The sequence below is a fragment of the Gobius niger genome (genome assembly GCF_951799975.1).
Source record: "Gobius niger genome assembly, chromosome: 11".
NCBI lineage: Eukaryota > Metazoa > Chordata > Actinopteri > Gobiiformes > Gobiidae > Gobius > Gobius niger.
This window is the reverse complement of record NC_136862.1, coordinates 32,448,415-32,463,864: the sequence shown is the minus strand read 5'-3', so window position 1 is coordinate 32,463,864 and position 15,450 is coordinate 32,448,415. Positions and strand designations below refer to the sequence as shown.

The window sequence follows — 15,450 nt, the reverse complement described above, 5'->3', positions numbered from 1 at the left end:
GTTATTATATATGTTCCCTTTTGTTTTGCAGATCTGGCAGCCCAAGTCATGTCGGATGAGCACAGCATTGATAAGATGGACAAATCCTGTCAGACTGATATCCAATGCGATGAAGTGGTGAAGTTAAAACTGGAAAACATGATTCTGAAAAATGAACTCACAAAGTGTAAAAATCAAAACGCGGCTACACAGCAGAAACACGTGTTCTCTGTTGATGATGTTAAAAATGATGACAAGCAGTTTAAATTTTATACCGGTCTGACTTGGCTTCAGTTCATGGCTCTTTGGAATTTCCTTGGACCCTCTAGAGACAAACTATCATATCACAAAAGCTCACTAAAGTCAGAGAAATCTCCAAGAAAAAGGCCTGGTGTCAAAAGAAAACTGGATCCCATCAATGAACTATTTCTTACCTTAATCAGACTTAGAACTGGCTTACTTCATAATGATTTGGCGTATAGATTTGGAATTTCTGTTAGTTTAGTCTCAAAAATAGTTACCACCTGGATTCAGTTTATGTATCTTCAGTTTTCCACATTGAAGAAGCCAATGTTTGCAACTCGTGATATTGTTGCGAGAAATCTCCCTTCATGTTTTAAGAAATTTAAAGGGATAAGAACTATCATTGACTGTACTGAATTTTTTGTAGAGCAAGCGTCTAATTTTGAGCAACAGGGTAATCTCTACTCATCGTACAAAAGTCATGGGACATACAAAGTGTTGATAGGCATTTCCCCTACCGGAGCTGTTATGTTTGTATCTGATGCCTATGAAGGATCCATTTCTGATGTTGAAATTGTTAAGCAAAGTGGATTTCTGGATAATCTGGAGACGGGGGATCTTGTTGTTGCTGACCGGGGTTTCACTATAAGGGAAATTCTGTCAGAAAGGGGGGTTAACCTCAACATCCCGCCATTTTTGAATGGGAGGAAAAAGCTTACTCCAGAGGAAGAAATTTACACGAAAAAGATTGCAAGAGTACGAATCCACGTTGAAAGATGCATTGAGAGAATAAAGAAATTCAGATTGCTAAGCAAAGTTATACCCCTGTCATTGCAGCCAGTATTTTCACAAATGGTTTTCATGGCAGGCTGTTTAGTTAACTTCCAAGAACCACTTGTTGCCTAAATAGAAGCATCTTTAGTATTTTCATGGAATATAAGAAACATTGAAAAAACTGTCATGAAATGTTGAAATAAAAACATATTTCAAATACAAATTTTGGTTGTTTAATAAGATTACTGATAATGTTTACTGTGGTATTGTGGAAATGTATCACATTATGCATTTAGGTTTTCAAAAATAACAATGTATAAAAGAACCACAGAATGAAATGAGAATTTAAATTCAGTGAGACATGTCCTGACAAGAGAATGATTAACATCACAATAACTTTGACCAGTAATAGACATTTTTTCACAATCCATTTTAGGATCTATTATTTCAAACTCAAAATTGGGAGATGTCTTGGAAGTCTCATTTCAACATATTCTGGGCAGAGGTAATTACAATGAAAGTCTCTCAGAACGGGAACCATAGCATCAAAGAAGTCTTTGTCGAAACAAATTGTATTTGCAATCAATCCTTTCGGGCTCCAGACAACAAAGTAGCACCACGCTCTCTGTAAAATTCCCATTTGCATTTGCACTTGGTAATAATAGGCATGTTTTTTACTTAGTGTCACCTTATCCCCATCTGCCTTCAAACAGAAAGCTGCCAGTTGTCTCTTAGTCAGTGCTGTGGAGAAGTCTTTTGGATGTATTGTTTTCAGTAACATGGGGCATTTTATTTCTAACACCCCATGACTGTCCGAGTCTTTATCATACAACAGACCATCTGGAGAGGCTGCAAGGTAGGGATACTCAGAATTCACCCACAGTCCACTCTCTTCAACAGTAAAGTTAGGGAAAATATCCTCAAAGCCTTGTCTTGCTATAGCCTCATTTGCATGGCCATATTCCAGGCTGGCAGCTTTCACTGGTGGTTCCCATAGCTTTGCTTTCACCAGGTTTGCTGGTTACTCGAAGCTGTTAGTACTGATTTGGCAATCGATGCAGTAACCCGAAGTCTGCGCTCAGCAAACCAAGCCTCATCCCCCTGTGTCGGACATAGTTCTGTGATACCACTCACACTTGGCATCAGATTTTGACAAATAATGGCCACCTTTTGCCTCAACAAGTCTATTTCATCAATGGAAAGGGTGTAGTCACCATAATGCCAGGGGATGATGGTCTCCCATATGCTACCCCCAGGGTAACTTGCAGTTTTTAAGTCTGTCAGAAAATTGTTCATCTCCTCATATGTTACTGATGTTCTTTGCATAAGAGCAGGTCTGGGGTCAAACTTCATTACCTCGGACATCTTCCGCTTCCTATTTGGGTACTGAGCGTCTGTGATGCACTTTGGGTTTTTGCCTGCCTTCCTGCCAATATTCCAAGCACAGGGTTTGCTTGTACACGATTCATTACTTCCGGAGTCCTTACAGTCATTTATAGCAAAGAGAACAGCAGCCACATGACTACAGCGCCCAAGTGAAGAAGCCTTACACTCACAAGAAGCATTTTGCACAAATCCAGTGTGCTTTGAGAGGACTATCACAACACTATATGCTATCTTGCGCATGCTTCCAAGAACTTTTGCCTTTACATGATACAGGTTGCCCTGGCACAAATCCTGCATCAAGGTCACATTTCTACTTTCAAACAGTTGTCTGCCTCTTCTCATGGGTTTTGATGTTTGACAGTCTGATTCTTCATTTTCCATATCAATATTTTCTTGTACAGATTCTATGATGTGGTGATAAATATGACCTGTATTAAAATTCAGTGGTATGCCAGATTGAGGAAAATCTTTCCAATTTCCATCCTTTGGTTGAGGATCCTCATTTGCTGGACTGGAGCCCCGCTTAGTTGCAGCTTTGATGTCATACCATGCACCACCGTCTATAGCAGGATCAATTGGTAGCTTTTGATTTACAGCATGCTGACATCTGTACAAACAGAATGGAAAGATTAGCAAATTTATATCATAATTAAATAGGACAATATTCACTGTTCCCTTTATTTATACATAAAATAAAGGTAACACTTACATCAGTGTGTTGTTCAAGTGTTCCCTTTATTTATTTTTAGCAGTATATGTAGGCATATATATTTGTGTGCATTAAAAGGCCCGTAACAGGGCTTGTAATACAATATTATAATTTTTTTCTTTATACTGTAAAACTCATCGACAATAAACCATTTTTTGTACACCACTGAGTTCTTTATGATGGATACTAACAGGCCAGACGTAAAATTCATATCTACTGATAAAATGTGTGACTTCAATGTGTTTATATTAAAAAGTAAAAAGTTTGCAACACCACACGCTGCACCGCATACGGCATCGATTACCGAGCGAGTGCTAGCTTAATTAAACGCTTACCTTTCTACTAATACGGCTTTCTTTCCGCTCACTTTGAGGCCTCTACATGTCAACCAACGTTTAAGCTGATCTACACTGTGTTTCTCGATTGAGTTATAATGAAATGAAGCCCCTGGGACGTCGTTCTCTTCCAAAACTATTCGTATTGCAGCAGGTGTCGCCATTGTAAAGTGTCCGAATTTTCGGGCATCTCGCGCTGTCACCGGAGCTTATGAATATTCATGAGCAAATTTGACGTCATTCGTGATCAATGCTATTTGGCATCCGCACAGTAAAGTGAAGATATTACTGTGCGGATTTCGAACTACTCCTGGTATTATTACGCCTTACGATATAGTTCCCCCTTTTATCCGCTTAGAAAATCCACATTGTTTAATTTTGTGTAATTATACTTTGTAGTGGAACACTTCACGTAACCATATTTAAATAGGGGAAACGTGGAAGAGCTTGGTAGCTTCTATCTTGATCTGTTTTGGAGCTATAGAGGAGAGAGGGAGAGGCTAAATGCTAACGCCGTCTGTGCTGTGTTTACGTGACTGAAGATCAGACAGGTCCTAAAGAACTCGTCAATACATAACTCAGTATGTAAAAACGGTGGCCCTCCAACAGCTGCCCCCACGACCCGGAAATGGAAAAGTGGAAGAAAATGGATGGATGGATGGATGGATGGATGGATGGATGGATGGATGGATGGATGGATGGATGGATGGATGGATGGATGGATGGATGGATGGATGGATGGATGGATGGATGGATGGATGGATGGATGGATGGATGGATGGATGGATGGATGGATGGATGGGCTGTATGTACAGGAGTCCGAGTGGAGCCTCAGGAGGTGCTGCTCTTCCTGTCCCGTTATTTCCCTATACGCCTGTTAAGTGTGACGTCACAAACAATAATAAGCTTCTTCCAGGTCCAAACTGTTGAGAGTTCCAGAGACAAACACAGCAAAAGCACAACTTTATCTGAATCTCCTGAAAAGACAAAAGATTTTGCAGTTTTACTCCTAATTTGAACAATGTAGCTCCCCGTTTCTCTAAGAAAAATGAAGATATTTTTATATTTATAATAAGCCTTCATTGTGTATGGAAAAAAATTAACGTTAGAAAAGCATTACTAAAGAAGCTCCAGGGTAAATGTGAAATGTCTGTGTGATCAGATGTTTAGAAAGAGCCTTGCAAAAGGTTCACACTGTTATTTTAGTAAGACAGAAGGTTTGTTTACCGGCTTTACTATCTTCCTCAGAAGGCGTCTGCCAATAGGGGGCTCAATAAATTGTGTAAACTGACACCAAAAAAAATAATTCTGAAATTGTCATTAAAACATGCAGTTGAATGGGCTTTGGACCAGACCTTTTGTATTTTCTATGCCATAAAATATGAAGAAATGTAGATTTAATGCCAGCTTGAAACAATTGCTCGTCAGGGCCTTCGTTTTTTAATTCCTGTAATGACTCTAAATCTAACATTATTGAAAAAGTGGGTCTAAATGGGTGGTGCAGTGCGACCAAAAGAGGAGCAGGTGGTCTGTTTTAACCTCTTAACCTCCGCCTGAACCCAGCACACTGTCTCCAGTTTGTTTTCAAGAAGCTTACGATTTGGGTAAAGCCAAAGTGTCAAAATAGCAACAAAAAATGAGATGAAAACAAGAATGAAAATGCAACAAAAGAGCAACGAAAACATGACATAAAGGCAATTAAAAAAAGTGACAAAAACGCGCTCTCAAAAAAAGTTTTAAACAGTGACGACAACGTGAGGAAAATGATCCAGATGAGTCATGTTGGTCTTAGCTTTCAAATGAGGCGTACAGCTGAACTAGAGAAAATGTACTTGGTCAAGGCGGTGGTTAAAAGGTTAACTGGATCAGATTCAACCTCTTAAACCCCGCCTTAACCAAGTGCATTTTGTCATCGCTTTATTGACATCTTTTTCATCGCTGTTTGACACTTTTTGTTGCGTTTCTGTCGCTCTTTTGCTGCATTTTCCTCCTCGTTTTTGTACCATTTTTGTTTCCACAATATTTTCAAGAAGCTTTTAGATTTGGGTGAAGCTGCACTGGAGGAAATGCACTGGGTTAAGGCGGTGGTTAAGAGGTTAATGTCTGCTTGATGTTCTTCAGGAGAACCCCCGCGTGTGCACTGCCCTCTGGTGGTGGAACCAAAGAGCGCGTAAACACAGGGAGATTCTGGAAACCTTTACACTGACTTTTGTATTATAAATAGCACCGTTCATGCTTTAGTAATACAGTTTCTTTTCTTTTTTTTTCTGGTTTGGATATATTTGGATAGCTTTACTTCAAAACCTTCGTCTGAAATGTCCTTAAACAAGCAAAGTCATCAGTCTGAATGAGTGAAAACCGCTCAAAACAAGATAAATCTTCTCAGTTCAAGTCATTTAGGCAATGCAAGGCAAGGAAAACAAGATGTCGCCTTTTGCAATTGAGAGTTGAGATGAAGCATGAATAATCTGGGCCCTGACATAGCACTAGCCTAGCGCCACCAAACTCTTCAAACATAAGAACTGCATGAATTAGAAAAAAAATATCTCCAGAAATCAGCAACACTCTGGATAACTAAGAAATAAGGCCCTATGTCAACAATCCTGAAGTATCCCTTTAAAGGTTGCAGGATAAAGAAAGTAGATGTTAAATAGATATTTAATAAATGATGTAAATAATTCAACGGGCCAAAAGTGAAATAAAGTAGGGGGCATGGTTGCAATGATGAACCTATAGCAGATTTTATTCCTGTATAAATGTTGGCCCTGGGCCCAGGTTTATCCCGGAGTCTCCCCGCTGGCTGGTCACCCAGGGCCGGAGCGACGAGGCCGAGCTGATCGTGAGAGACGCGGCGCGGAGGAACGGCGTGGAGGCGCCCGCCGTCATCTTCAAGGAGGCAGAGGTGAGTCCGAGGTCACGCATCGCAACCTCGTAGGAACCGATAACGCAATCGATCGGCCTGACGAGATGAAAATTGTTCACAAATGTCATAAATTCAGCCAACAATGGAATAATTTATCAATCTGACTTTATGTTGTTGTGCAGTTTAACAAAACCAACTTTACTGAGTCGAGCGTCTTTGAGTGTTTTTCCATGTTGTTCTTCAGCCCTGTTGTGTTTGTTGTGGCGGCAGGTTCAGTCCGAAATGAAGAAGTACACCATGTTGGACGTGCTGAGGTCCAGGAACATCAGGTGCATCACCCTGATGTGCCTGGTCCTGTGGTGAGTCCTCTTTCCATCCATCCATCCATCCTACTTCCCGATCCACACACGCCTCCTCCAGCTGTTCTGGGGGGAACCCGAGGCGACACCAGGCCAGCTCGGAGACATAGTCCCACCAGCGTGCCCTGGGCCTTCCACAAGGTCTTGTCCCTTGTCCTTTTTCCACTTGGTCAAAAACACAGCCGTGATTATGGGGTGATTCAGAGTTCCAATCTCATCGTCTAGCACCGACATAAAAACAAGAGGAAAACTGCCAGGGACGGCTGGCATCAATGGGCTAGGTGGACTAAGCTTCTCCTGCTTTTTTTTTTTTTTTTTTTGATAAGAGAAAGAAGAAAGAATAAGTTGTATTTTTCATTTTTTATAGATCATTTTAAATCATAACCAATCGCCTAATGTCATTACTGTGTATAATCATTGTAGTTTTATACAGCTGATCACAATTGTTCCACAAGAACAAAAAAAGGGCTAGTTCTGATTAATCCCGAGAATGTGCATGAACATGACAGATAGATGGCAGTGATCGCAGGTCCCGCCTCCAGCACACACACACACACACTGGAGCTGGCCGATTTTTCCCCAAAAAAATCAGTGATTTTTTATAAAATACTCAAATTCTATTCACGATTCAATTCAATTTCCCCCCACCATTTATAACCAAATAACTGCAAACTTATGAATATATATAATTATTGTATTTAATTAATATGCATCAACGTAAACAAAATTGCAAAGGCAAACCCTTTCTCTAGCTGAAAGGCCACTGTGCAGTGTGCAGCAAAGACTGTTAAACATCCAAATTATTATTGTATTTGGATTGAGCTAATCCAATCGATTTTTTCCCCAGCCCTAACACAGAGCAGCACACTACCCTGAAGACTGACTACTTTCACTTAAATTGCACGCGGTCCCTGTAAACACTATGGGGAAACTAGCAAATACCAGTGGATTGCTCGGGTATATACTTTAATGTGTTTATGGAGTTTAAAGAGCCTGATGTAGTACTATACTACTAACTTAGTAGTAGTAGTAGTAATCTGCTGTTTAAACTGCTAGCTGTTTGACTGTCGTCTATAGCAGTGGTTCTCAACCTGGGGGTCGGGAGAAAAATTTGGGGGGTCGCCAGATCATTTTGATAAAATAGCCATATTTTCATTAGCATATAATCAAATATTTTATTGTAGCATTTGTTTGCTCTTTTACCAGAGTGCCATTATTTGTTTGTAGTTTGATGACTTTCAATTTAGCCGTTTGTTTTTTTTCTTAATTTTTGAAGAATTATGTAGGCTAATGTTTCTATTTCTCACGGTGTGACCCGAGCGGGGGTCACGAACCCCTTTAACTGTTATAGTGGGGGTCGCGGCTCCAAAAGGTTGAGAAGCACTGGTCTACAGAGTAAACCTTTGTCTTGTTGTTAGTCTGATGAGTTTTCTAACGCTTGTTCCGTGGGTATTTGCTCCTTTGTGGTCACATGCTTCGTTTTAGTCTGACAAGTGGTGGGGAAGGCCTTTAGTAGATCTGATTGTAAAAAAAAAAAAAAATCGACACGAACACCTTCTGCAACAGCCCAGTGTGCTAGTTCGAAGAATAGATAAACTGAATAAAAATGGACTCCTAATGCCACTCAGTTCAGATGATAACTTTTTGTTGTGACTTCTTCTCGTTGCTCCAGGATGGCGATCAACATTGGCTACTTTGGCCTGTCCCTGAACACGTCGAACTTGAGCGGCGATCCTTTCATGAACTGCTTCCTGTCCGCCGCCTCCGAGGTGCCGGCGTACGTGGTGTCGACGTGGCTGCTGAAGAAGTGCCCACGCCGCCCCCTCCTCTCCGTCTTTCTCCTCATCGGGGGCGGCGTCCTGCTGCTAATCCAGTTCATACCCGAAAGTGAGTCCTTTGGAAAGGCGCGTAAATCCGGTTTCGTGCTCTCCTGTTGTAATACGGTGCGTGTTCTCAGCGCTGCAGTCGGTGGCACTGGCCCTGGAGATGACCGGGAAGTTTGGTTTCACGATGGCCTTCGGGATCGTCTACATCTACACGGCTGAGCTCTACCCCACGGTCATCAGGAACGTGGGCATGGGCATGTGCTCCTCCGCGGCCAGAGTGGGCAGCATCACCGCGCCGTACGTCATTTATTTGGGTCAGTAACGGGCGAACTTTTTACTTCAAGTACAAGCTCAGTAAATGTCACACAAAATATGAATCAGAAAATGAACCTCAACTTCTGGCCCTAATCGTCCATGTTTAGTTTCCAAGGTTTGTACAGTATGTTCTCCCGTTTCCCCGAACACTAAAAACATGTATAATAGGTGAATCCTCCAGCCAGGTTTTGACAATCAGCCTGGCCCTACATCAGATGGGTCACCAGACGCAGCACTGCGGTCGCCCACTGTTCCTTAGGGGTTGCCCCAGCGGCATCAAAGGATGGGTCAAATGCAAAGGACAAATTTGCCTACGGGAACAATAAAGTATACAAACAAACCAGAGTACCCGGAGGTAACCTAAGCAGATACGGGGAGAACATGCAAACTCCACATAGAGAGGCCCCCTCGAACCTGGACCTTCTAGCTGTGAAGCACGAGCGCTAACCAAAGTGCTGCCCAACTTCAGTAACGTGACTCTCACTCATTATGACGGCCCAGTATCGGCCCAACTTCAGTAACGTGACTCTCACTCATTATGACGGCCCAGTGTCGGCCCAACTTCAGAAACATGACCTTCACTCATTATGACGGCCCAGTATCGGCCCAACTTCAGAAACATGACCTTCACTCATTATGACGGCCCAGTATCGGCCCAACTTCAGAAACATGACCTTCACTCATTATGACGGCCCAGTATCGGCCCAACTTCAGAAACATGACCTTCACTCATTATGACGGCCCAGTATCGGCCCAACTTCAGAAACATGACCTTCACTCATTATGACGGCCCAGTATCGGCCCAACTTCAGAAACATGACTCTCACTCATTATGACGGCCCAGTGTCGGCCCAACTTCAGAAACATGACTCTCACTCATTATGACGGCCCAGTATCGGCCCAACTTCAGAAACATGACCTTCACTCATTATGACGGCCCAGTATCGGCCCAACTTCAGAAACATGACCTTCACTCATTATGACGGCCCAGTATCGGCCCAACTTCAGAAACATGACCTTCACTCATTATGACGGCCCAGTATCGGCCCAACTTCAGAAACATGACCTTCACTCATTATGACGGCCCTGTATCGGCCCAACTTCAGAAACATGACCTTCACTCATTATGACGGCCCAGTATCGGCCCAACTTCAGAAACATGACCTTCACTCATTATGACGGCCCAGTATCGGCCCAACTTCAGAAACATGACTCTCACTCATTATGACGGCCCAGTGTCGGCCCAACTTCAGAAACATGACTCTCACTCATTATGACGGCCCAGTGTCGGCCCAACTTCAGTAACGTGACTCTCACTCATTATGACGGCCCAGTGTCGGCCCAACTTCAGTAACATGACTCTCACTCATTATGACGGCCCAGTATCGGCCCAACTTCAGTAAACTGACTCTCACTCATTATGACGGTCCAGTGTTGGCCCAACTTCAGTTACATGACTCACTCATTATGACGGCCCAGTGTCGGCCCAACTTCAGTAACGTGACTCTCACTCATTATGACAGTCCAGTATCGGCCCAACTTCAGTAACGTGACTCTCACTCATTATGACGGTCCAGTGTCGGCCCAACTTCAGTAACATGACTCTCACTCATTATGACAGTCCAGTATCGGCCCAACTTCAGTAACGTGACTCTCACTCATTATGACGGCCCAGTGTCGGCCCAACTTCAGCAACATGACTCTCACTCATTATGACGGCCCAGTGTCGGCCCAACTTCAGTAACGTGACTCTCACTCATTATGACGTTCCAGTATCGGCCCAACTTCAGTAACGTGACTCTCACTCATTATGACGGCCCAGTGTCGGCCCAACTTCAGCAACATGACTCTCACTCATTATGACGGTCCAGTGCTGGCCCAACTTCAGTAACGTGACTCTCACTCATTATGACGGCCCAGTGTCGGCCCAACTTCAGCAACATGACTCTCACTCATTATGACGGCCCAGTGTCGGCCCAACTTCAGTAACGTGACTCTCACTCATTATGACGGTCCAGTGTCGGCCCAACTTCAGTAACGTGACTCTCACTCATTATGACAGCCCAGTGTCGGCCCAACTTCAGCAACATGACTCTCACTCTTTATGACGGCCCAGTGTCGGCCCAACTTCAGTAACGTGACTCTCACTCATTATGACGGTCCAGTGTCGGCCCAACTTCAGTAACGTGACTCTCACTCATTATGACGGTCCAGTGTCGGCCCAACTTCAGTAACGTGACTCTCACTCATTATGACGGCCCAGTGTCGGCCCAACTTCAGTAACGTGACTCTCACTCATTATGACGTTCCAGTGTCGGCCCAACTTCAGTAACGTGACTTTCACTCATTATGACGGCCCAGTATCGGCCCAACTTCAGTAACATGACTCTCACTCATTATGACGGCCCAGTGTCGGCCCAACTTCAGTAACATGACTCTCACTCATTATGACGGCCCAGTGTCGGCCCAACTTCAGTAACGTGACTCTCACTCATTATGACGGCCCAGTGTCGGCCCAACTTCAGCAACGTGACTCTCACTCATTATGACGGCCCAGTGTCGGCCCAACTTCAGCAACGTGACTCTCACTCATTATGACGGCCCAGTATCGGCCCAACTTCAGTAACATGACTCTCACTCATTATGACGGCCCAGTATCGGTCCAACCACTAACATGACTCTCACTCATTATGACAGCCTAGTGTCGGCCCAACCACTAACATGACTCTCACTCATTATGACAGCCCAGTATCGGCCCAACTTCAGTAACATGACTCTCACTCATTATGACGGCCCAGTATCGGCCCAACTTCAGTAACATGACTCTCACTCATTATGACAGCCCAGTATCGGCCCAACTTCAGTAACGTGACTCTCACTCATTATGGCGGTCCAGTATCGGCCCAACTTCAGTAACGTGACTCTCACTCATTATGACAGCCCAGTATCGGCCCAACTTCAGTAACGTGACTCTCACTCATTATGACAGCCCAGTGTTGGCCCAACTTCAGTAACGTGACTCTCACTCATTATGACGGTCCAGTGTCGGCCCAACTTCAGTAACATGACTCTCACTCATTATGACAGCCCAGTATCGGCCCAACTTCAGTAACATGACTCTCACTCATTATGACGGCCCAGTATCGGCCCAACCACTAACATGACTCTCACTCATTATGACAGCCCAGTGTCGGCCCAACTTCAGTAACATGACTCTCACTCATTATGACAGCCCAGTGTCGGCCCAACTTCACTAACATGACTCTCACTCATTATGACGGCCCAGTGTCGGCCCAACTTCACTAACATGACTCTCACTCATTATGACGGCCCAGTATCGGCCCAACTTCAGTAACATGACTCTCACTCATTATGACGGCCCAGTATCGGCCCAACCACTAACATGACTCTCACTCATTATGACAGCCCAGTGTCGGCCCAACTTCAGTAACATGACTCTCACTCATTATGACAGCCCAGTGTCAGCCCAACTTCAGTAACATGACTCTCACTCATTATGACGGTCCAGTGTCGGCCCAACTTCAGTAACATGACTCTCACTCATTATGACAGCCCAGTATCGGCCCAACCAGTAACATGACTCTCACTCATTATGACGGCCCAGTATCGGCCCAACTTCAGTAACGTGACTCTCACTCATTATGACGGTCCAGTGTCGGCCCAAGTACTGCATAATGCAGACATGCCCATGCCTTGATTTATCTTAGTTTCTTTTAGATATTTGGACATTTGTTATATTATATATACAGTATATTTGTACTCACCAGGTACGTACAACAGGATCCTGCCGTACATCGTGATGGGCAGTCTCACCATGGCGTCCTGCGTGGTGAACCTTTTCCTCCCAGAGACGCTGAACAAAGATCTCCCGGAAACTATCGACCAAATGCAGCAGTGCAAAGGGTGGGTAGTCTTTATTGTTGATATATGTCATACCTTCTGATGTATGCCGTCTTCTTTTACAGCCTGTGCAATCGCCCGAAGAAGGAGAAGTGCTTAGAAAACGGCACAAGTGTGAACGTTGTGTCCTTACATTGAGCCAGATCTCAGTTAATGGCCCTCGGATGGAAAGGAAAATGGCGCAAGTCTTATTTTTATAGATGTGTTTAAAAAACGTCAATTCCAGAAAAAATGTTGCCCCTCAAAAAAACGTCACCACCTGGATCTGGAAATCACTTTACTCAAGTACTCAAATAGTGACCCAAATAAATACTGAAGTAAAGAAGTACTTGGAGAAAATGTTACTGTGAGCTGACCGTTAGCGACTGTTTGAGTATAAAAGTTTCAGGCCTAGTCCACTTGTAGAAGGGCATTTATAAATATGCCCTCCGGAAATTGCGTCCACACAGCCTTGTTTTTGTTTAAAACGGGATCCACACATAAGCGCGTGCGTATAGGCGTTTTTTCATCATAAATTGTTCAAATTGCTCCACAAGTTTCTGCACAGCACATACATTATTTTTTATGCAGCTCTATGCACTGTAGTCCCAAATTCACCGTTATAGCTTTACAGACCTGCCTAACAATTGTGAGACGACATATACAAATGCACCCGCGCTGTGAGGTCTTCGAGGAACATGTCGGACGTGGGACGGTTATTTGGCATAAAATAACTGACTGTAAAGTGCTCCTTCACCTGAGCGCTTTGACATGAAGCAATACTTGAGCTTTAGTAAAAAGCGTTAAAGCCAACACAGTTTGGAGGCGTCCCTGCTGTTTCTGATGTAAACACAGGCCATCATTACCCAAATCTCATGACCATAGGTGAGGGCGGGAACGTAGATCGATCGGTAAATCGAGAGCTTTGCCCCGACTCAGCTCCCTCTTCACCACGACAGACCGATACAGCGACCGCATCACTGCTGACGCCGCACCGATCCGTCTATCGATCTCACGCTCCATCCGTCCCTCACTCGTGAACAAGACCCCGAGATACTTGAACTCCTCCACTTGAGGTAAGGACTCCCCACCGACCTGTAGAGGGGAAGCACCTTTGTCCTTAAAAGTAATGAAAAGAACCGGTGACAAAGGGCAGCCCTGGCGGAGACCAACACGCACCGGGAACAGGTCTGACTTACTGCCGGCAATGTGAACCAAGCTCCTGCTGCGGACCAAGCTTCTTGGTTGGGAGCTTGGTGGTCGAATACTCCGGTTATTTATGTCCACACTCAAACGCAACAAAACTTGTAATATTGTGAAAATCAGCAAGGAAAAAAAAAATTAAGAAATAGAAAATACTATTATAAAAGGCTATTGAACGAACAAAAGCCACAGCCAAGTAAAGGTGGGGAGGGTTGGGTTACATGAGACATTTCTTAGCTCTACTGACAAGGCTTTCAACATCTTGGCACATACTAGTCTGCACAGTCTCCAAAACCATGTGTAGAGATTCATGACCAGGGAGGGTTCTATACCAGGGGTCAAGGATGAAAATCTCGGGACATCAATGTCTACTGTGTGGCCCGACGCATTGATGATGAGAAACACATTCTCCCACGGTGGGTTTCCTTCAGCAATGACCTCTCAGTTTAGCCTAGTCTCTAAGTCTAGACTAGTCTCTAGTCTCCGTAGCGACCCAACACTACAGCCAAACCCTCCCCGCTCTCTTCCACATTTATAGGCCGCACTTGTCTGTAAGCCGCTTCAGGACTTTCCTCTCTCCGAGCACTGTCAAAGAGAACGGCAGCTCGGGGCGACCGGGGCTATTTGTCACACTTTTTTCAGGGTCTGACCTGCACTAAATGAAAGCTTCAACCCTTGACTTGAAGTAGACCTCGCTCTCTTTTTCTATCATATTCAGATAAATAGTTATTAACCAGCAAACAAAATCGATTGTGACAACCTGCCCCATATGCGGGGCAGGTTGTCACAAAGCGAGACGGTTGGTTGTCACTATTGTTTTTGAAGTTAACATGAAACTTGATAAACCTTTGTAACTTTTTTGCTTTTTGAGCTAAAAGGGCAAAACAAGTTTTAAAACAGTTGCAATGCCAGTTAATTTCATAACACTCGTTAAAGGGGCTAGATGCAAGTTGGCCATTTTATGCTCACTACTGCCACCTCAGGTCATACGTGTAACTTCACCTTCTATATTAAGCTCGTGCATGACGGCACTTTGGACCCGAATTAACACCTTTTTGAGTGACAGTGCAGGATTTTAGAGGCAGTTGTGGTGAACAGGTTCATTCTACGCCTTAGGGCATTGTTGGAACATGTAGGGGGAGGAAAATACACAATTTTGACATTTTTAAACTCCGTATAGTCCCTTTAAGCAAAACGCTTTATAAGGTGTAACATGTACAAATTCACTAAATAACCCAAACATACAGCCTCTACAAAAGCTCATCTTAAGATAAAGATCAGAAAAACATACTAGACACAGAAGAAAAAAATGTCCCACCATTTATACCCCATGTGACAAATAACCCCTCAGTTTTTGTGAGTGTCCACTTTACCAACAATGCAAGCTAGCTAACGAACGGCTTTAGCATGTTTGCTTAAATCAAAGCTAACATCTCTGTCTTTCAGTGTCTTTTGTTTTTGGCACCAACAAAAGGAAATTAAGGGCATTAAAGTTTGGGAAAAGACATAAAAACTATTGAAATGTGTCCTGTCCTCAGGGCTGGTCCAAATGAGAAAA

The 15,450-nt window shown here is 43.7% G+C and overlaps 1 protein-coding gene across 1 annotated transcript in view; it reads left to right on the top strand.

Moving 5' to 3' along the window:
• The window catches only part of LOC306970377 (organic cation/carnitine transporter 2-like), a 30,106-nt gene extending 17,201 nt beyond the window's left edge, over nt 1–12,905 (top strand). The window contains exons 5-10 of the mRNA XM_079566339.1: nt 6,202–6,328; nt 6,560–6,648; nt 8,321–8,535; nt 8,606–8,788; nt 12,578–12,713; nt 12,776–12,905. Coding sequence (XP_079422465.1) covers nt 6,202–6,328; nt 6,560–6,648; nt 8,321–8,535; nt 8,606–8,788; nt 12,578–12,713; nt 12,776–12,848 — 823 coding nt within the window. The 3' untranslated portion in view covers nt 12,849–12,905. The remainder of the gene's footprint in view (nt 1–6,201; nt 6,329–6,559; nt 6,649–8,320; nt 8,536–8,605; nt 8,789–12,577; nt 12,714–12,775) is intronic.
• The last annotated feature ends 2,545 nt before the right edge of the window (nt 12,906–15,450 follow it).